Source organism: Eublepharis macularius, chromosome 4 (assembly GCF_028583425.1).
Source record: "Eublepharis macularius isolate TG4126 chromosome 4, MPM_Emac_v1.0, whole genome shotgun sequence".
Classification (NCBI taxonomy): Eukaryota; Metazoa; Chordata; class Lepidosauria; order Squamata; family Eublepharidae; genus Eublepharis; species Eublepharis macularius.
The window spans coordinates 117,857,202-117,879,085 of NC_072793.1; the positions used below are offsets into that span (position 1 = coordinate 117,857,202).

General features: G+C 36.5%; 1 protein-coding gene and 1 long non-coding RNA gene across 7 annotated transcripts in view; one reads left to right on the forward strand and one right to left on the reverse strand.

The window, feature by feature from the left end:
- The window catches only part of CCDC66 (coiled-coil domain containing 66), a 67,229-nt gene that overhangs the window by 15,736 nt on the left and 29,609 nt on the right, over positions 1–21,884 (forward strand). For 2 of the 5 annotated variants that reach the window (XM_054976220.1, XM_054976224.1), the window contains exons 5-15: positions 3,172–3,328; positions 3,901–4,001; positions 4,897–5,021; positions 6,348–6,521; positions 10,646–10,777; positions 11,304–11,521; positions 11,748–11,832; positions 16,864–17,025; positions 17,201–17,348; positions 18,145–18,297; positions 20,515–20,993. In XM_054976220.1, the coding sequence (XP_054832195.1) occupies positions 3,172–3,328; positions 3,901–4,001; positions 4,897–5,021; positions 6,348–6,521; positions 10,646–10,777; positions 11,304–11,521; positions 11,748–11,832; positions 16,864–17,025; positions 17,201–17,348; positions 18,145–18,297; positions 20,515–20,993 (1,934 nt within the window). The remainder of the gene's footprint in view (positions 1–3,171; positions 3,329–3,900; positions 4,002–4,896; positions 5,022–6,347; positions 6,522–10,645; positions 10,778–11,303; positions 11,522–11,747; positions 11,833–16,863; positions 17,026–17,200; positions 17,349–18,144; positions 18,298–20,514; positions 20,994–21,884) is intronic. The other 3 variants (XM_054976221.1, XM_054976225.1, XM_054976223.1) reach the window with 2 other exon arrangements.
- On the reverse strand, positions 10,820–15,505 carry LOC129327501 (uncharacterized). Of its 2 annotated transcripts, none has more exons than XR_008596838.1 (3): positions 15,362–15,505; positions 11,998–12,202; positions 10,820–11,051 (listed from the first exon to the last, which is right to left on the reverse strand). It is a non-coding gene; the product is annotated as an uncharacterized LOC129327501 (long non-coding RNA). The 2 variants fall into 2 exon arrangements; XR_008596837.1 differs by having other exon boundaries at positions 10,820–11,054.

Below are 21,884 nucleotides of genomic sequence, written 5' to 3' on the forward strand. Positions count from 1 at the left end.
CTTAAAGGACAGTTTAGAAAAAATGCTAAAGCATGATAGCAATGAAACATAGTGACCTGCTGTTATGGAATTTGTGACTAAGCAATGTCTGTTGATAGCCAAAACAGTAACTGGTATCTATAGTTGAACATATGTGGAATTCTTCTGAATCTTTTACAGGAAAATATCTGGGGAGACTTGCTTCTACAACCAATCACTGGGCCTCTAATGCCAAGGTGCAACATCTTGAACAAGACACTAGATTAGTTAATTTGTAAAAGCATTCAGTCCTCAAAACATTGTCAAAATTGCTGCTGAGGCCAAGGATTATGTTTTTCAAAGTTGCAATTGGGTATTGCAGTTACATCAGGTCACACTTTGTATTGGCCTAAATGCTGGAATTCCCATAGAAATGCCATCAACTCTTTGAGTAAAATTCTATAAATAGATCCTCAATTAGCAGGCGTAACTGCCATTAATTGGCTGCCAACATTGTCAGCAGTGAAGAGGGTGCATTTGACTTTCAAACAACCTACTCTCCCCTTAAGGTTGATAAAAATGAAAACTTTTCTGTTGTTGCATCAAATTACTCCTGTTCGAGTGTTTCGTGATATGACCATCCAGCCACTTTTTGCCAAAAGAAGCATAAATCAGCCTCTTGTGATGGGTAATAGAAGTGAATGGCCTACATGGAAGCCAATCCCTAACTCTGTAAAGAAGCCAACTTGTTTCCATAGTTATCAAAACTTCTCATTTGATGCTAAATATATTTCCTCATCTCCCCCTTTTGAGATTTTGATTAGTAATGATTCAGATGAAATTATTTGTATGATGTATGAATTTGAGAATATGTTAACCTGCCTACTTACATCAGTTAAATCCCTTACATCACTCTCTCTATTAGGAACAAACAATCCTCAGGAGAGAAATGAGGAAGAAAGGCCACTGATCCATGGATTAACTGAGCCCCTAGCTATTCCCATCCAGAACTGTGAACCCATGTCATATGACAAGCTTCTAAACTGTGACACTGAACTGACCGGCTTACTCACTGATGCTATAAACCCTTCAGTAAAATCTGACATCTTCCTCCAGGAAACTTGGTGCCTAGACCCTTTGTCACCTTCTTTACAGGGCTTTCACTCTTTTGCCTTACCAGCTATTAAATCTGGCCCATTTGGGAGGGCAAGTGAGGGTCTGGTGACCTTTAGGTCTGCTGACGTAGAGGGAGAAATCCAGCCATTGCTTTGGTCTGATTGTATGTACCTCCAGGTTATCTACATTTCTAGTAAATTGGGATATATCCTCTGCATCAATATTCACATACCTCCATGCAAGAATATCTTCTGGAATCGAGTTTGGTCCTCTCTGCAGTGGACATTGGAGAAAGCAGAGGAACTATTCCCCAGTGCTGATATCCTGTTAGTGGGAGACTTCAATGCTAGAGTGGGCCAGGGTATTAACAGCTTTATCAGAAAGGAACAAATCAACCCAAAGGACTTATGGTATCTCCCGTGGTTTTCCTTGGATAGGGTCATGAACAAGAGTTTATCTTTTGAATCGGGCTTTTAGATTTGGTTTTTACAGCCTTCATGGCACTGAATATAACTCTAAAGGGTTTTATACCTTTTTAAGCTCTAATGACACTATTATACCCTGTTTTCCGTGTCTTTTACTTAGGATTCAGCATTTTGACATTCACAGTAGGCCAGAGAGTGATCATGTGCCGCAGTTTATACTTTTTTTCTGCACTCATTAAACCTTCACCAATTATATGTTACAATAATGTAGGTCCCAGTTTAGACAAATGACATCTTAAATGGAGTTTTGTTTAGACAATAAAATTAAAGCTCTTCTCAAAACTCAGAAATGAATAGGATTGAGAAATTGGATTCACTTGATCTAGATATTTTTGATATATTTGCAAATATCATTTCTTTGTTGAATCCTTATTTAAACACAGTTAGACAAACTAAACAGGACCATATGAGAAAGACTTGGTTCGACCAGGAATGTAGACTCATGAGGCAAACCTTACATGGACTCCAAAACAGTCAGAATAGCCAGGTCTGACAATTCAGTTAAACTTTTGTCTCTGTTTTGTTCCTAATATAAGCACCTTTGTGATATTGGCATGGCTTGACAATCTAAATTCTCTTTGTGGTATCCTCAGATTAAGAAAAACAAACGCTTCTCTTATTTAGCTGACTTTTCTAATGTTACATTAAGAAAGGTATTTACTAGTACTAATTTCTAAACTATGCCATCTGAGTACTTACAAGGCAAATTTCAAAGAATACCTGTGGAACGACACCTCTGTCTCTGTAGTCTTAATCAGGTGGAAGATATTGTACACTATGTTCTACATTGCTCCTTCTATGGATCCATTCAAAATAAACTGTTGAACTTGTAAAGTTTTCTGACTCAGATGAGGAATGTATTACTTTTTTATTGTTACCTTCAAAGTGGCTACTTTTATTTTGCTATCAATATATATAAGGAAGAAATTAGTATTTGGTAATTCTGCAAGAATTTTAGCCAAACTCTAATTCCATGTTATTGCATAGTTTTTCTTTTTTTCTTCCTCTTGCTGTATTTATTTCTTAGTGTCTTAGTTTCAAACTTTTCCGTTTCACCCTGTTATATAAAAATATAATAATGTTTTAACCCTTATGTTGTGATGTATTGTTATATGTTGGTTTATATGCTGAAATGTTATGGCCTATGGCTACAACAATAAATTGTCACTTACTTACAAACCATGGTTTTAACCCTTATGTTGTGATGTATTGTTATATGTTGGTTTATATGCTGAAATGTTATGGCCTATGGCTACAACAATAAATTGTTACTTACTTACAAACCATGGTTTGAATTCCAAACTAGGACTACTGCAACCACAGTTTGGTGGTAGGTCTGACACATTTAGGAAAAATGCCAGAGCTAGGTAAGTTTGTATGCGCTGTGGACCCTGTTAACCATGTCTTCTCATGAAAACATCTGATGATAAACACTTTTTCATGTGTATTTTGGACGTTAATATTTTATGCAATGCCTAGCTGAATTACAGTTGGCCCAAACTAGTTTTCTCAAACACCAGCCAAATATCAGCCTTATACAAATATAAATGTATAGAATAATGTGGAAAATCTACTGAAGTACTACATTTAAAAAGCACTTTTTATTTTCTAGTTCAAAACAGTCTAGATATTAATCCTCCTGCTGATCAGGTATCAGAAGAAGAAAACATAACAGGATTACTTCAAAAAGCTGGTGAAACTATATCTGTCCCAAGTGAAAACAGTATAAGAAAAAAAGAAGCATTCAAGAAGGCTGAGCAGAACCTTATGTATGTAATTTTTTTCAATTTAGAATTGAAATTAGTTGAATTTGTTTAATATGAATGTTTATGAAAGATAGTATAAATGTCAGGATGGATGTTGTTATGTGCTGTCAAGTTCTGTCCAACTTATGACCCTACACTACACAGAACATACTATTAAAGAATCATACAAGGATGTATAATTCTTGTACTGGAAGTTCTCAAGCATTATACAGTAGACATTTGATTGCTTTCTATCTCAGATACTGGTTAAAGTCACAGTAGATATTATGCGCATCTTTGATTTGGCAATTTATTTAGTCAAAAGTGTCACCTGCTCCTTAAGGAGCAAGCTAATAGGGAAAGTCTGTACACCACAAGGAGAAATAGACCAGGCAAAACACATATTCCTACCTGTGCAAAGCAGGGGGTGATCTTCTAGCTGATCCCTAAGCCACTCAGATAGGCACAACTACAGGAATACAGCAGTATAAATCTACTTTAAATCTGCTCCTAGATCCAGTTCTAATATTCTTAACATTACTAATAGGTAAATTCCCTTAAAACCTTCAAGCTTTTCTTCTAATTTTTTTCAACAGAAACTCATGGAAGCCAGCTGACATCTTTAGTACTCTAGGTGAAAGGGAAAGGGATAAACCCTTGTTGGATGCTAAGAAATCCCAATGGAAGAAGGAACTAGGTAGGTACCATGTAATTAGTTGCATTTACACACTGCAGAACTAGTCATTAAATAGGCTTCCCATTTTGTATAAATATTTTGCCACTGTGGCTAATTGTATATAGAACTAAAATTATGGTTGCCTAGTAACAGCCACTCAGAGCATTCATCTCTTAAAGCTACAGTCATTACTTGTAATATATGGGGGGAAGGGAGGTTTAGCACCCCACTGAATTGTTTTTTTAGAAGAAGACTTCAGATCTTTCTGCAAACAGGGCTTTTCTCGGTTTTGTAGAAAGATGTGTCTTGTCTGTTTATGGCTCCAGTCTCAGGATTTAAATATCCACAGATTTGGGGTGGAGGGGACATTGAGAATTAGATATAATGATTAGGGTGGATTCAACCTCATGTTTCCATGGGCTCCCCCCCAGTAAAACTTTCATAGTTCCCCCTCCCACAAGAACTTGAACAGTCATTTTGGGCTGCCATGGGAGTGGGGAGTCGCAAAAGTCATGTTCTGCATGTGAAAGCCCTTGTGACATTGGATTCACTCCATAACATGTTTTTTAAATTTTTCATTATTTAAAGTAGATACATTTTAAAAAGCTGTGTATATCAGGCTTTTTGAGTTGACATTAATATACTGAACCCTGAGCTGCTTTTGAAGTAAGGGAGAAAATATGTGTAAGAAATAACTGGATAACTTCATGATGGTCTTTCCAATTTTGCAAAAAAATTCCTTTTACCATTCTGTGCAATCATTTTGATTGTTCTAAGTTCCAGAACTGCCATTAAACTTCTATTTAAAAAAAATGATTTTTCTCTAATTTACTGTATTTTTTAAAATTTCGTATCACTGCTTTTTGAGGCTTATTTTTAATTATAGAATAGTTCTGATCTGTTTCTATTCTTAAAGATGAACAGGTAGCCTTAAAGAAGAAACTCAAAGAAAATTCAGAATTGGAGTCAAAATTTCACTTACGGCAGAAAGCAGACAAAGTTAAAAATTGCTCAGAAGGACAGATGACTAACCAAGTTAAAGTAAGAGAGCCATATCGTTGTTGTTACCTTTATTTTCCATAGTCCACCAGATACTTGGACTGGTCCTCACCAATTCGGATTATTAGTATTGTTGTTATGTGATGTTATCACAGCCCACAAGAAGTTTGGGCTGGAATATTTTAGTCCTTCACTACTCAGATTTTATCCAAGAATCTAGGAGTCAGTAAGGTATTGCCTTAGTATGTGGTATGTTTCAAGTAGTGCCGCTGTTTGCAATTGTCCAATTGTTATCTTGTCTATGCTGATATTGCCTTGATGTTTAGTTAGTCCTTTTGGAATTGCACCTAGCACATCTGTCACTATTGGAATAACCGTTGTATGTTTCTCCCAGAGACCTTCAACTTCAAATCTTAGATCTTGATATATCTTCAATATCTTTTTCCTCAATTCAACTCTCACCTGGGATTGCCACTTCAATCATTTTGACCTTCTTACTTTAAACTACATTAATATCAGGAATATTATGTTCTTATCTATTTGGATTTTGAAATCCTACAAGATCTCAACTTTCTCATTTTCAGCAATTTTCTCAGGCTTATGTTCTCACTAATATTTCGCAGAAAGCAGCTCATACTTCTTGCATAAATTCCAATGTAGTGTTGCAACTACTTTATTATGGCAGTTTTATAGTCAATTTATGCAATTGCTGCTGCTGCTGTTGCTACTACTATTTTCATTTATAACCCCATCTTTGTCCCCAATGGAAATCCAAAGCAGCTTTGATCATATTTCTCTCCTCTAGTTAATCCTCACAACCACCCTGCTAGGTAGATAAGTCTGAGAGTATGTGTGGTCACCCAGCAAGTTTCCATGGCAGAAGGGGATTCAAACCTGAGGTCTCAGGTTTGAATCGACTGACACTCTAACCACACTGGCTTATTATTGAATACGCTGACACTCTGACCACACAGGCCTGACACTCTAACCACACTGGCTTATTATTGTTACTTAAATTCTAATTTTACTCTAGTTTGGCAAATAGATGCTTACATTTTTAATTCTTTTTGTTTATCCTTCAGTTACTGCCCCCCCTGCCCATTTAGACATGCACAAATACTGTTCAAATAAATAAGCAGATAATTTTGACATTCTACTACCTGTTTAAGCAACAGCTTTATTATTCCATACTAAATAAATGGTGACATCCTTGGACACTTTCTCCAAATGTTCCTTAAATTAGTGTATGATGATAGTTTTTTGTACTGAACAAAAATAATTGCATGATATAAAACTGTACAAAACATTGCATTCAAATAATCACACCACAGAAAGTAGTTTGAAGTTACCAAAATACTTCCTTTGTAGATGGCATTTTCAGAAGATCTGAGTGCTGCAACAGAAGATAGCCACATTTGTAGAAGTTTAACTACTGAGTCTAGTGAAGCTTCACCCAGTATTTCAAGTCGCCAAACTGGACAGTTCTCTAGCTTCAGTTCTCCAGACCTGCCAGCTGCTATTCGATCATCATTTGTGTTAGGGGTAAGAAATAATTTTCATGCAACATTTTGTGTTCTGAGCCTCAAACTTCAGATGGTGCATTTCTCTGCTTCTGGAATGACCTTCCTTGGAAATACTCCAGGAGATTGACTGGGCACTTCTTAGGTCATAGTTGTGATTATATAAACACATTGAGTATTTCTACGTCTGATTCTGTTAGTTGTGGGAATGTATAAGGGTTGTCTACAGTTTTTGTGTCATGGGGTGTTAGAAAAAATATTTTTCCAGTACATATTACAGTTGGGATTCTAGTTTAATCCTAGCTTCATATTTTTGTACATTAAAGGCTGTATTTTCAAAGAAATACAGTGTTTGTTTTAAAAGAACAAAAAATAGTGTATAGGATTTCAAAAAATTGGAGAGGCCACCAGTTGAGAATTTAGATAGATACATGTTAGCAACTATTAAATAGAACTTGATTTGGGCATTAAGACAATGTCTTTTTAGTAATGGACTCAAAATTAAAGAATGCTGTCATTTATTAGAGTCACATGAAACAGCAAGTAACCATAAAAAAAACTAATTATGTCATATAAGAAAATTGGTCTGGGGCTAGTCAGTTTTCTGTTGCTTATACTATATTTTATGAGCTCCTTTCTGTCTTACATTTGGATTTATAGTAAAATTGGGAAAATGGGATTTACAAAATGTGTTTGAATTTCAGCAGATTGTCAATGAGTGCATGCATATGTGATATGCATTCAAGTGACAAATGTACATGATCTAACTGTCATTCATGCAACATTCTAAAGTGAATAAACTGGAAGGGAAAAGCGAGGGGATTGTGCCAGAAAACTCTTCAACAAATCTATATGCAAATGGAATATGGAAAATGTTATTGGCCCTTCATGTTTAGACACATTTCCATCTGATTGGGAACATTTAAAAAGTAGTCTGTGATCATCATCATCATATTCGATTTATATACCACCCTTCAGAATGACCTAACACCCACTCAGAGCGGTTTACAAAGTATGCTATCATTATCCCCACAACAACACTTACCCTATGAGGTGGGTGGGGCTGAAAGAGCTCCTAGAAGCTGTGATTAACCCAAGGTCACCCAGCTGGCTACAAGTGGAGGAGTGGAGAATCAAACCCGGTTCTCCAGATTAAAGTCCCACGCTCTTAACCACTACACCAAAGAGGGGCATACAGGTATACTGCATAGCTTATAGTCACTCAGTCATTTTTTTGTTGTGGCCCATAAGCCTTTCAGAAGCAGAAAAAACAAATGGAAAATACTTATACAAACACCATTGGCGCTATTCTACATTGGGGTGTGTGCTTTGGGGGGGCTGGGAGACAGCTTCCCCCCTCACTTTAGTATGCTCTGAATCTTTACGGAGCAGACCAAAGAGATTTAAATACCCAAGCCGCTTCGGCTTTCGGTTTATTACAAGTCATTTTCCAGCTTCGAGTAAATCTGAAGTGGGAAACCCGAATCTTTCGGGTACACACCCCTATTCTACATGTGTTGTCAGTCTATTACAACTGACGATCTAATTAACTCTTTTCAAATAAGTTATGCATAAGACACAAATAAGTTATGCATAAGACACAATCTTTATTTTCATTGGAGAGTGTAGAAACTTGGTTACAGAAACAGTAGTTTCTGGGGGTCAGGCCCCACCAATAGAATTCTGGGGGCTGCTGTTTGGAAAATAGTTTCTTATCAGCCAGCATAGGTTCCAGTAGATCCAAGCACACCTGTACATAAAATCTACAATAGAATAATGCATGTGCCAGAGATTCTAGTGAGTTATAGCAGGGATAAAATCTTCAATTAAAAGGGATATTTTTGTACCTTCATATCACCAGCGCAGATGGTAGCACATTAAATCTAGCCCGTGTAAAAGTATTAAAAAGTAAAAGTATTACTCTTGGAATAATTAATATTATTAAATTGCATGCTTATTGACATGGGATCATTGAAGCTAAATTAAATAGAAGAGGAGAACATTCTCCATGAACTTTAGCCGATGTTTCTTGAACATCTATTTCCTTTGTATGGTCATTAATACATAGAATACTTTTACTTAGCTCCATGGATTGTAAAAAAGAAGTGGAAAAACCAAAAGAAGTCAGCTTTTTGGCTATAAGGTTAAACCAAGTTTAAATATAAGAATCGATTTTTTTAGGCTGAAAAGAAAATTATTATGATCACTAATGAATAACAGCTGAGTCCTATATCTAAAGACTGCTAGCCAACCAGATTTGTAAGTGATGTAAGGCCAGATTCTAATTTAAGATCCATAAATGGTGCACACTTAGGCACTTTGAGAATTGTTCTCAAAAATTTAAATTCTATTAATTCAATAGAAGAAGCAACCACTTGTACCCATGCCAGTGTTGCATATAAGATTTGATTTACCATCTTAGTAGTAAATAATTGGAGTGCAGCAGGGTTATAATTTATAGTTGCTTCAGTTCTCTTTTAGCCATCACTACAATTGATTCAATACCCAATTTCCAGCATTTCATCAAAAATAACCCTTAAACATTTATTTGACTGAACTTGTTTGATTTTATATTTCCCTAGCACCCACCTATTTAATGGGTGAGAGTTAGATCCACATGAAATTATTTTAGTTTTATCAGCATTTTTCAGAACAGTACTTAAATAATGCCCTCAAAGCTCTCTTTGGTTCCACCTTAGTTAATGATGTAGTTCTCATATCACCTGCATATAATAATCTAGGAATTCTTTTGCTGCCCAGTTTAGAAGTATGTACATTCTCTGCATGAAAAATTTGAGTTATGTCACTTAATTTTGGTTTAAATGACAAGGGAGCCAGGACACAGCCCTGTCAAACTCCTTTATGCACAGGTATATCTGATGGCCAAATTTATCACAATGTACTTGTATTATGAAGGAGACACAGGAGTAAAAATAGAAGCCTATGATTGTTGTTATATCTTTAAAGTTTAAGTTTAATTTTCCTTGTGACATCTTGTCAAATGCTGCTTGAAAATCAGTAAAGGGCATGTAAAGTACCACCATGGCCATATGATCAAGCAAACTTAGAATATAATTGTTATGATCTTCACTTTCTTTAGGGTGGATTTTGTTTTAAATCTCCCCCTTACACCCTCTGGGTAGTTTGCTGCCACCAGGAATATATTATTCCAAAATGTTTTATTTAAATTTTCCCTTTTGTAACGTGTTTGAGCGTCAGGCTCCTTCGTGGTTCTATGTGGCCCTGAGGATAGGAATGGGAGATAACTCTGGGATATAACAAAACAAAGTTTATTTTTTTAGAAGCGTATTGGTTACATAAAAGTTGTTCTTAGTTCTTCTAGTTGCTTCATCCAAACTCTTTCACACAGATCTCTTGTAAGCCTTCACACACAGTTAGTCTCTTCAAATAGAGTGAATATATAGTCTCACAGACACATTCAGTTCAGGCTTCCACTCAGGTTGCCTTTCCCTCACAAATACATGAACACCCTCAGGCTGCACACAGCTCGCCTCTCTTGCCCTAACTGAATCTTTTTCTCTCCCTCAGTAACTGAAAACTGCCTTCACTCCGCCCACTCTGTCATCAACCAATCATATCACTCACTCATCTCTCTTTCACCCCCACTCTTCACCTATCTCACCAAACATTTAAAGATGCATGCACCCATTTCTTGAAATCATTACAATAATAGTTATCAATAGTTGATCTACCCCTCCTAACTCCTGATTGCTCTTGATTTACTACTGATAATGATTGGGCCCAGTCTCATACTTTCAAGTAGGTCAAGGTGGAGCTTGTCATCATCAGCTTCTCTCCCTTCCTCAAGTTCATTCTTCCAAGATTGTCAAATGAAAGGCATGCTTTTTTTCCAGTACTGGCATCTCCATAAAGTTAAGCACCATGAACTAGGTCAGTAGCAAGATCTGTGCAGCTGCTACCATTTTATGTAAGAAACCATGTGATTGTGGAGTAGAATAGATGAGCCAAGCTGTTATAAGAAGCTTCTTTAGTTATTTAAATATGCAGGTGTGTGTCTGGTTGTATTTCTAAAGTGATGGTTCAAGTTTTATATTAAAAAGGTTGAAACAGGACAAAAATTATTTGACTGAAGCATCCGAGAAAGTACCATTTTTCTTCTGTTAGGAAGCGACTCCAGTGGAGCATGCTTTCAGTGCTATAAAACGTGAACAACAGAAAAAGTGGCTTGAAGAGCTTGATAAACAAAAAGAAGCTGTGAAACTACGAAAAAAAGAAGAAAAATGTGATTTATCAAAGGTAGTTGTGGTTTATGGAAAGTGTCTTTGAAATATAGAAATATATATATATATCAGCAGTTTTCCATTGCTGTCACTCCTAGTTCATCCATAGGGTCATCCAGAAGATGAAGAATTAAATTCATTAGGCCATCAAGCATATGGCAGTGTATATCATGCTACTCGTGGACAAAATGCCATGCAGGCAAGTGCCTCCATCTTCCTCATATCAGCCCCTTGTTCCGTGTGATGTTTTGTTCACAAGGCTCCCCAACCCACAGCATCAGCAACAGTGGCTGCTGGGAAAAAGGGAAGGTAGATAAGATCTGTGACCACAAGGACTTTCTGCTTGTGCTTTGTAGGATCCAAGCTATTGAACAAACATTCATACCTCTGTTAATCTCTTCAGCACTTTCTATGAGCACTCTGTAGTTGTGTATGAAACCAAAAATGCAAATGCTTAAAATATGAAATATTTAAATCAGTTTTATGTGAAGGCAGGATATTAATTTAAATATAAATGCTTTGTTGGTTCCTCTCTTTCTTAGGCTGAAGAGCATGACCGATGGACAATGCATTTTGATTCTTTCAAGAATCATGCTTACTCTTCCTCACAATACCCTTTAAATACTACATATAAAAAGCAGACTGAAACTTTACATTTTTCTCCTGAGTTGCAAGACCAAATTACTTTTACACCAACAGAGGTGGAAAGTTCAGGAAAATCAGTTGGGAGCAATATTTCAGAGTCAAGTCAAAAAGGAAGGTGAGAGTTCCCTAGTTTTTATAGTTTACTTTCCAGCATTTTGTAATATTAGAATAATTTTCTTTAATCTTAGTTTACTGCACTGACATTCCATAGCTATTAAGAACAACACATATGAAATTATTGCGAAATAAAAGCTGATATAAAGAACTGTCAAAGATTATCTAAACTACTACATAAGTCTCTGTGTGTACGCAAATGTTCATAAATACTCTTCTGTTCATAGTTTCCTTCGTTCAATGACTGCCCTTTTGGATCCTGCTCAAATTGAGGAAAGAGACAGGCGGCGGCAGAAACAGTTAGAACATCAGGTAGAATAATTAACTTCTTATCAGCCTTGCTAATTTATGTCTCCCGCCTTGCTAATTAGCCTTGCTAATTAGCCTTGCTAATTTATGTCTACAAATTTGGGGAAGGCACTGTCATTCAGTAGCAACAAAACAGTGCATGGAATGGACGTTTTAAGTATCACTTACCATAAAGTTTCCTTTCTCAGTGTACTGGGAGTGGGTCAGTCCATACTTTTGGGATGCAACTCCTCCTCTTCAGTGCAGGGTCAGTCGATCTGATTGATCCTGGAAGGGGAGGGGCTTCCTCAGCTCTTCAGTTCTTTTCCAAGCCTTGAGTCCCTACTAGCTTTGGTAGCTTCTGGACACTTCCCTCCACCTTGCTGCATAAATTCTACATATTAACATTAACACAACTTGTAAAAAACAGTAACGTCACATCACATCTTGTCGACAACTATATATACTTTCAAGTTCCAACCCTCAAACTCTTAACCCCTTAATTTGTGGTAATTGTATTGTAGCACACCCTCTTTCTCTGTTGGGTGGGTTGGACTGATCCAGACCACTGAGAAAGGAAGCTTCACGGTAAGTGATACTTAAATCTTCCATTCTCCTCTGGTCCATTGGGAGTGGGTCAGTCCATACTATTGGGACTTATAAAAGCAGTGTGTCCAAGGGAGGGTTACTCTCTATTCAGATTTCGAGCGTGTGCTGGAGTACTCTTCTCCCAAAGGCTGCCTCAGGTGATGCTATCTTATCTATCTTATAGTGCCTTGTAAAGAAGTGAACTGATCTCCAAGTTGCTGCCCTACGTATCGTCTCTAAAGACGGACAGGATCTATATGCAGCTGAAGTGGCTGCGTCCTTGAGAAAAAGTGCTGTGATCCCCTTTGGTGGTTCCAGCTCTCAAGCCTTATAGGCTCAGATGTTACACTCTCTAACCCACCTGCTCAAGGTAGATGAAGATACTCTATTCCCCATGGAAGACTTCCTAAAGGAGACAAACATGGATTCACATTTTCTGATACCTAGTTCTAGCTATGTAGAAGCTGAGGGCACGTCGAGCATCTAGACAGTGCCATTCCCTTTCCCTTTGATGTCTAGGGTGTGCAAAATGATGGCAAATTAATATCCTCTCTTTTTCCTCCCCGCAGCAGCAGCAGCCACTACAGTAGTGGCAGCAGCGGGAACCATTGTAAATTTGCAATATGTTCTCTAGTGCCTCTTCCTTTTCTGAATTCAGCTTGAATGTCTGGAATTCCTCGTTCTGTATATGGTAATAGGCTTTACTGTAGAATTTTGAGCATCACTTTGCTTGCATGGGAAATTAACGTGATAGTCCAATAGTTGCTGCACTCTTTGGCATACCTTTTTTTGGAATTGGAATGTAAACCGAGCGTTTCCAGTCTGTGGGCCATTGTTTTACATAGTTCAATTTTATGTCAATTTCTCTTACTGTTAAAATAGATAACTGTTGTTGTTAATTTGTTGAGAAATATTTATATTTTGTCTCATCCAAAATATTTTGTGTTTTCTCTTGTTTCTTTCTCTTGAGTGATATGTTGTATTAGATAACTTCTAATAAAGCCTTTGCATCCCAAACCGTTCTCAAATCAATGCCCATATTTAAGTTAATTTCCAAAAAAATTATTTTAGTTTCTTTTTACACTCTTCAACGATTGTTTCACTTTGTAACAATACTTTGTTTAATCTCCATCTAAAAGTACTGGATTTTCTTTTATAATAAACCGTAGTCACAGTGTTATGATCTGAAAAGGGCTTTGGTAAATCTCTACTTTAGATATCTTGGTAGCCAAGTCTCGATGTCAAAAATGTCTATTCTTGAAAAAGATCTATGTCTTTTTGAAAAATATGTATATTCTCTTGAATTATCATTTTTCTGTCTCCTTAAATCAACCAATCCCAAACTGCCCATCAAATAAAAGTTTACCTTGAAGCATTTAAATATTTTTCTTAGAGCTCTTATCCATTTATGGGGAAATCACTCCATTCCAATCCCCCATCAAATACCAGCTTTCATAAGGTAAATCTTGCCACAAATCTTCAATAGAACATCGTTTTATCTTTATTTGAGGCATAAAGTCCCACCACTTTAGTCTTAATCCCATGTAAATTGACCTCTACACCCACCTGCCATGATCAACAGTACCAATTCAGGTTTTAGATTAAATATACAAAACAACTCTTTTTAATGTTTAGTGAAATAAATTGTTCACCCAAAACATTATAAATCAAGTACTTTGTATCTTTTTTTCTGATATATGTCTCTTGTAGACAGATAATTTGTTTTAATTTTTTTTAATAATGATTTTTTTTTTCTCTTTGGAGGGGAGTTTGCTCCATTGATATTCCATGTTAAACATTTGTAATCCATATTCTGGCTAATGGTTAAAGAAAAAAAATTAAAATTTAGTTAGTACATGTGGCATCTAACTCAATGTCGTCATTTCCCAGTTCCTGTTGCTGTTCTTGTGTGAGTTCTGTTGGACTTTCCATTTGCATCTCCTCTAAATCTTAGTTAAATCTTTCAAGAAATCTCTCACTTTTTGAACTGAGTTCACTTTGAATCTCTGTTTCTTGAAGGTAAAAATCACTCTCTCCAAAATATCCCCTCGAAAAGCAATCTTTTTCTGTCTTAATTTTTCAGTCAGAAAGGCATAATCTTTTCTCTTATGTAACATTCTAATGGGGATTTCTTTCAAAACAATTATATCTGTATTATCGATTTTTAATCTTGTATTTAAATGTTGCTGGAACACTTGATCCCTTATCTTCTTTCTCACAAAATGAACCAAGATATCCCTTGGTACATTTCTTGTTCTGGCAAACCTAGAATTTATTCTATAATCATTGTTCATGATTGTCCATATCTTCCTCTTCTTGATCCGCCAAAACGTAATAATCCTTTCGCTATATCTTTGTCAGGCACCTCTGGAATAGCTCTAAATCTTAAACAAAATTCTTTTTCTCTCAGTTCCATTAAAGCTAAATGATCTTAGTCGTCTTTCCAGCTCTCTATCTATAACTTGTGTTTTATTCTCTAAAATCACTACCTTTTCATTGATTTGCTTTACCTCTCCAGACATTTGCTTTATAGAGCTTTCCAATTTTTTTCCTCTGTCATTTCCTCTTTTATAATAATAACAATAATAATAACATTTGATTTATATTCCGCCCTTCAGGATGACTTAACACCCACTCAGAGCGGTTTACAAAGTATGTTATCCCCACAACAAATCATCCTGTGAGGTGGGTGGGGCTGAGAGAGCTAGAAGCTGTGACTGACCCAAGGTCACCCAGCTGGCTTCAAGTGGAGGAGTGAGGAATCAAACCTGGTTCTCCAGATTAGAGTCCCATGCTCCTAACCACTACACCAAACTGGCTCTCTTTTACTTTTACAAGCCTTTTATCCATTCTTTTTTCAAAAGCTTCTATCTTATCTTCAATCTTATTTCTCTTTTGTTCAAATAATTTCTGAATCCAGTGAAGTTATTTTTCCTACAGGTAGAATCTGTCAAGCCCCTCTTACCTGGTTTCTTTCTGGTATTTGCCACTGTGGAATAGAGACCAAAACCAAACCATACAGACCCTACAGACCAGTCCTAAGCAGGTCTACTCAGAATCCTGCTCAGGTCTATTCAGTGGGGCTCACTCCCAGGAAAAGGTTCTTAGGATTGCAGCGTTAGAGTCTTTACAATTAGGTACTTTCACTTTTCACAATCCAGGACTTTGAGCAACGTCACCATAGCAACTGAAGTCACAGTTTGAGTCATTGCCTTATCTTTTGTTGTGTAAGATCCTCCAATTAAATACAGACTTTTAGAATAAACAAAAAATCCAATAGTAGTCTGTTCTCTTTAACTATTAACTTTGCCACATACCCACTTTCATCGATAAGATTAAAAATAAGAAATAAAAAAATTGTCTCCTTCTGTTTCAAATCTTTCTTATATTTCCTCTTAATTAACCTTTTTGCCAAAAGTTCTTAAGTCCATAAATCCTTCAGATAACTTCTTATTTTTATAACCCCTCCCCCCAAAGCCTTATCTTACCATAAATCTTTGTCTTGGAGAAAATCTCTTTGTCTATAAAGTAATTATTTCCATGAATCTTTAAGAAATTAGGGTGGTGCCCAGGGTTAGTGTCCACATAAAGCCTACATAGCAGCTGTGAGCCTAGATGAAATTCCAGGACTCTGAGCCATTCAACTCAAGAGGTTTATGCAGTTAACTCCTGAGGAACAGCTGTCAGGAGTACTAATGGGTTATCTCACTATCTCCCTTTGATCCTGGAAGATTTCTCAGGCTGAAATCTCCTTCCCTGCCAGTGTTTCTGACTGCAGTGTTTCTCCCCTTCTTCAGAGATGTCAGCCTGCCGTGAGTACTCACCAGGGGCCCATTAAAAACAATTTAAAACCAGAACTTAAAATAAATACAAAAGATAAAAACAACAGTTAAAACATTGGAGAACGAGGAGGGATCACTGAATGAATGCCAAGTGAAACAAACAAGTCTTCACCTGTTGACAGAAGGGGAGAGGCAAATCTTTCTGGGGGAAGAGTTCCAGAGTTTTGGTGCCACTACGGAGAAGATTGTCTCCTAGGTTGCCACCAGCCTAATCTTAAAAGGCAGGGGTACCCGAAGCAGGGCCTCTGATAATGATCACAGAGGTTAGGTAGGTTCATAATGCAGTAAGCAGTCCTTCAGGTATGTTCGTCCTGAACCATATAGGGTTTTGAATAACAGCACCTTGGATTGTGTCTGGAAATAGCTTAGGAGGCAGTGTAGGTGAACCAAGACTACAGTGATAGTTCCCTGAAACGTACTTCCGTCAACATCCTGGCTGCAGCGTTCTGCACCAGTTGAAATCTCTAAACACTAGTTGAAGCTAGTAAAAGGCACCCCAGGTCCTGTTATCAGTTATCAAACATCCAATATACAAAAAAGAAACAGATTACAATCATATTGAGCCCTTTCCCTAGGCCATATTCTACCTATTCATCAATTTTAGAGCATTTTATTATTCTTCTAGAAAGCCATAATGGCTCAAGTAGAGGAAAAACGAATGAAAAAACAACTTGAGGAGGAGCAGAGGAAGCGGGAAGAACAAGAAGAAGAATGCCGGCTTGCAAGAGAACAAGAATTGATGAAAAAGCAGTTTGAAGAAGATCTCCTCAAACAAAAGCAAAAAGAGGTAGGCATCTTACTGTGTGCTATGGCAGTGTGTGCATGTAGACAGCCACATGCATAAAAAAATCCCATATTATGCATGTCAGAGAAGCATTCAGATATTTAGGAGATCTTTAAAAGGGTTTTCTTCCTTTGTTCCTTTATTAATATTCTTACATATTTTCCTTTTATTCTGATAGGAAATCATGACCCTTAAAACAAATGAACTGTATCAGTCAATGCAACGAGCTCAAGAGTTAGCCCAGAGATTAAAACAAGAACAGCGTATTAAAGAGTTGGCTCAGAAAGGACATGATATTTCCAAACTGCAGAAGAATCTTGGTAGTAGTAAGTACCAACTTTCAACAGAGTTGGCTGATGAGGCAGTGTTTTTCAGTTAAAATAGTATCCCTCATTGTTGATTTTTTCGAGAGAGGATAGGTTATTTTTACATCCCTGGAAAGCCTCCTTTGGCTTCCAACATTTTATAAGTAATAATATGTAGTTCTAAACAGTAATAGCAGGATATTTGATTAGGGCCAACCAAACTCAAAACGCAGAGAGCAAGACTGTGTGTATCTCAGAACTCTTGGTTAAGCTAGATGTTTAATACAGAGAGGAAGGAGGGGATGATAGATGTTTCAGAGTATGATGGAAAAGCCCCAAATCCACAGTTGGTAGCTTAATATCCTGGAACAACTTTTTTTTTCTCACTCAGCAACCATCTTTTTTTGTTTTGAACTGAATATCCAGCCTGATGAGTTCTGGGGAACTTTTGACAATGTGGTTTGTTTTAGTAAAAATGTATTACACTGCTGTGTTTTTTTGGAATTTTTTATAGTGGACCAACATGACTACATACATTTATAATCTTTAGATGCTTATTTTTAACTATTTGTTTGACAGTTTTTATTTCCTGTTCCTAAATGGCTTAGTTTAATATATTTATATCCTTTGCTGTCAGTGTAATATTCATGACTCAGCAATCCAGGTGAATAAAATACAATTAAAATAGTCAGCAATATAAAAAAGCATTAAAATAGAAAAAAAATTTAAATTAAAATGCACTAAGTTATTATTTAGGTAGAACATTAATTCTTATATCATGACTATTTAAGTTACTTGGTTTTTTTTTCCTTTTTAGGTGATACATTGTATGAGACTTATAGTGCTGACCTGAATGGCTTTTCAGATGTCAGCAAACATCATGATCAGTGTTCTGCGGAGAACACCAGAATAGTAAATCAAGATGTCAAAAGTGTTCTCTCTCCTCGGAAGGACACTGCTGTGCAGACAGGTACGCAGGTTCATTAAGTGCTGTGTTCATTATCTTAACCTATAAACTAAGATACTTTCATGTAGCGAGATGCTTAGATAGAGTTTCCATATTCATGTAGATTAAAAAGGCTCTTCTAAAGATATTTTGATTAAATGATTTTAGACTTAAATCATAATGCAATTCCTAGTCTAAGAAATATTTTAGACCTTAAAGTTTCACAACTGAAGGACAACAAACTAATTCTTACTGTCAGTGATACTCATTGGGAGGAGGTTCACATTTTCAGCATGCTAAACTGTTCATAATTATTCCTCCCCCATTCTTGAAATCTGTGCTGCTACTTGGGGAGCTGGATGAAAAAAATTCCCAACAGTGTTGTGTTTTTTGAACTAGAGAATGTACAATGGGGTGAAGGAGCTTATTATAGCTTTGACTTTGCAATTCCTTATGTGCAGCAGGAGTGGGTATCATGTCTGATAGTTGATGGTGGAGGAGAAAAGAAACAAAGGGGGCTGGATATGATAAATTCCCAGCCAGTGAGATGTTTGGAAAAAAGGGAGGAACTGAAGGAGGGTTCAAGTCATCTTGGTGTCCAAGAGTCCTGACCAAACATAGGCTGTACTTCTAAATATAAACAAAAACCTCAAGCAAGATACACATTTTTTACAGACTGCAGAAGGCCTATATATTTGCAATTCTTTTCATAATGTAGTGTAAATTTAACTTAGCACTACTACCCTGAAGCTTGATTAGAATGGCAAGTTTATGGGCACTCACTAAATAATAATAACAAGAACATTTGATTTATATACCGCCCTTCAGGACAACTTAACACCCACTCAGCGGTTTACAAAATATATTATTATTATACCCACAAAAATCATCCCGTGAGGTGGGTGGGGCTGAGAGATCACTGGAAGAGCTGTGACTGACCCAAGGTTACCCAGCTGGCTTCAAGTGGAAGACGGGGGAATCAAACCCGCTGCTCTTAACCACTACACCATTCAAATACTACAAGACAGATAAGGTTGTAAAAAGCTTTTCAGCTTAACTATGACAGTCTGAAATATGATTCAGTATATGAATAGTATGGATGTGAAAGCTGAACAATGAAGAAAGCTGACAGGAAGAAAATCAAACTATGGTGCTGGAGGAGAGTTTGGTCACATCATGAGAAGACAAGACTCTCTGGAAAAGACTATAATGCTGGAAAAATTGGAAGGCAGTAGGAAAAGAGGAAGATCTAAAACTAGATGATTTGACTCAATAAAGGAAGCCATGTCCTCCAGTTTGCAAGATCTGAGCGAGTCTGTTAACGATAGGACATTTTGGAGGTCTTTCATTCATAGGGTCGCTATAGGTCAGAGACAGCTTGATGGCACATAATACACATAAATCACTAACCTCTTAGAACAGAGAATTAAAATCTTAGCACATTTGATTCTTATGCTAGTTACAGATAATGTAAAAATTAATTTTAATAATGAATTATCTTTTTAACAGTGTGATCCTAAACCTCATAGACTGTAATCGAACTCTGTTTAGGGTTGCACTGTTTACAAAGCTTAATTTTAGTTATGGTTTCTGCAGTTAACTGTTTACTGAACAGTGGTTCTTGGACTTAAAAGAAGTGGTGGTGGCTAGGAATACTTTTTATGTCCCTTTATAGCTGAATCAGAGCAATATAAAGGAACAGTTCTATGCTAGTACTACTAATAAAAATAATAGTCCTAAAACTAGTCACTGAAAATTATTTCTTGGATGAGAACAGAAATTCAGAAGGGAATATGAACATGCATGCATTTGTTTGCATTTACTTATTTATATCCACTTGGGAACTCAGTGCACCTTAGAACCTAATTTTCTCCTCCTCCATTCTCCTACAACAACAACCCTGTGATATAAGTCAGGCTAAGAGTCTGTGATGGGCCCAAGGTCACTCAGCGAGCATCGAATACAGAAGTGAGGATTCATACCCAGGTTTCCCAGGATCCTAGTCTGACTCCCTACCCACTACACCATGCTGGCTCTCAATCCATTTTGTAAAACAATAAGGAAAATACAGTTCACTTTTATCTATTTTGTTTTTAAAATGCTCTTTTATACTGAATGCATTTTTTTCTTGGCAAGTCATCAAAGAAACAATGCTTGGGACTATATTTGAATAAGTTTAAATGTAATGTACTGAAATATAAATCAGTCTGTGTTAAATAGATATATATTTTTACCTTTTAGACAGTGTTAACAGTGATGTGTACATTGAGCAAACTAGGAGTGGAAGAGTGGACTGTATGTCTCCAGATATTTCTATAGAATATAAAGTGGATTCTAACAGCAAAAAAATTAAGAAAGAGCCACAGCATACAGATAAAAAGAAAATTTCAGAAAAAGAGAATCTTGTCAGCTATAGCAATTTAAATGAGCAGACTGCACAAAAAACGAAACATATTAAACCACTGGAAAGGAATGATAAAAGACCAGACTGGAACATAAACAAACCATGCAAAAGGTTTGTTCCAGCATCAGAAAGATATCCAAGATGTCTTCAGAAACGAAGAGAAGAAAAGAAAGCGAGACGGCAAAAGGAATTGCTCCAGCTGGCTGAAAGAAATAGCCCTGGTAATCTTTGTCAAAAGAAAAGCATTTCTCCAGATCCTTCTCCCTTACCTCATCATGAAGATTTTGATGATAATAAGGTGAATGCAGTAAGAAAGGTGATGATTTATTTCAAAGCTATTTTTTCCATCTTAGTCTGTTTTCTTCTTATTTACTTTATTAGTAGTCCACCTTTCCCACTGAGACTCAGGGTAGATTATAGGACAATAACTGGGGGAAGCCTCAGAATCAGGAAAACACAAATGACAATATATTGGTGGATACAGACAGTGTATGTAATGTGTGTAGACAACTTTTAATTAAGGTAAACACTCAGTACTCCTGACCTGAACATTTTTCACACAACTCTAATCGTTGCATAAAAGGTTGAGCACAAGAAATTACCTCGATTGCATAAAACAGAATCTCATAATGCATCTGTAAGAGAGATTTGCATTTCTTAGTCTCTTGGTTGCTAACTTGCTATCAATATTTATTTGGGATATTTGTATGCCACCTTTCTGTTCAGAAATGTTCAGTGATTTGTGATTACAAACATGCTGGACAGATTCAGAAAGGTAATTGCTCAACAAGGGGATGACCCTTGCTGCTGTCCATTTTCAAAGTTGATTTATTCCATGAGATGTCATAATCAACGACATATTAATGGGTAAAGGAAGAAAAACTCCCAGGAGTTTATCTGAGGTAGTTCAAAAATGAATGTTTTATTTCAGTATACTGTATAAAATCCCTGAAGCCAATCCAGATAATCATAGCTTCTTATGAGATGAATAAAGTCAGCTGCCTTTGATCTTTAAAAAGGTTCTGCTGTAGCTAAGAATTAATACAACTTCATACCTTAAAGAGCAGAAACTTTTGACAAAGTGAGAAGAATAAATTAGTATCTTGTTTTTCAGTGTTGCTATAAATAAAAAGGGAAGAAAGACTAAACAGCTTTAAGCAAGGCTGCAGTCCTGTTTACATCAATGAATTTACTGGCACATCTGGGT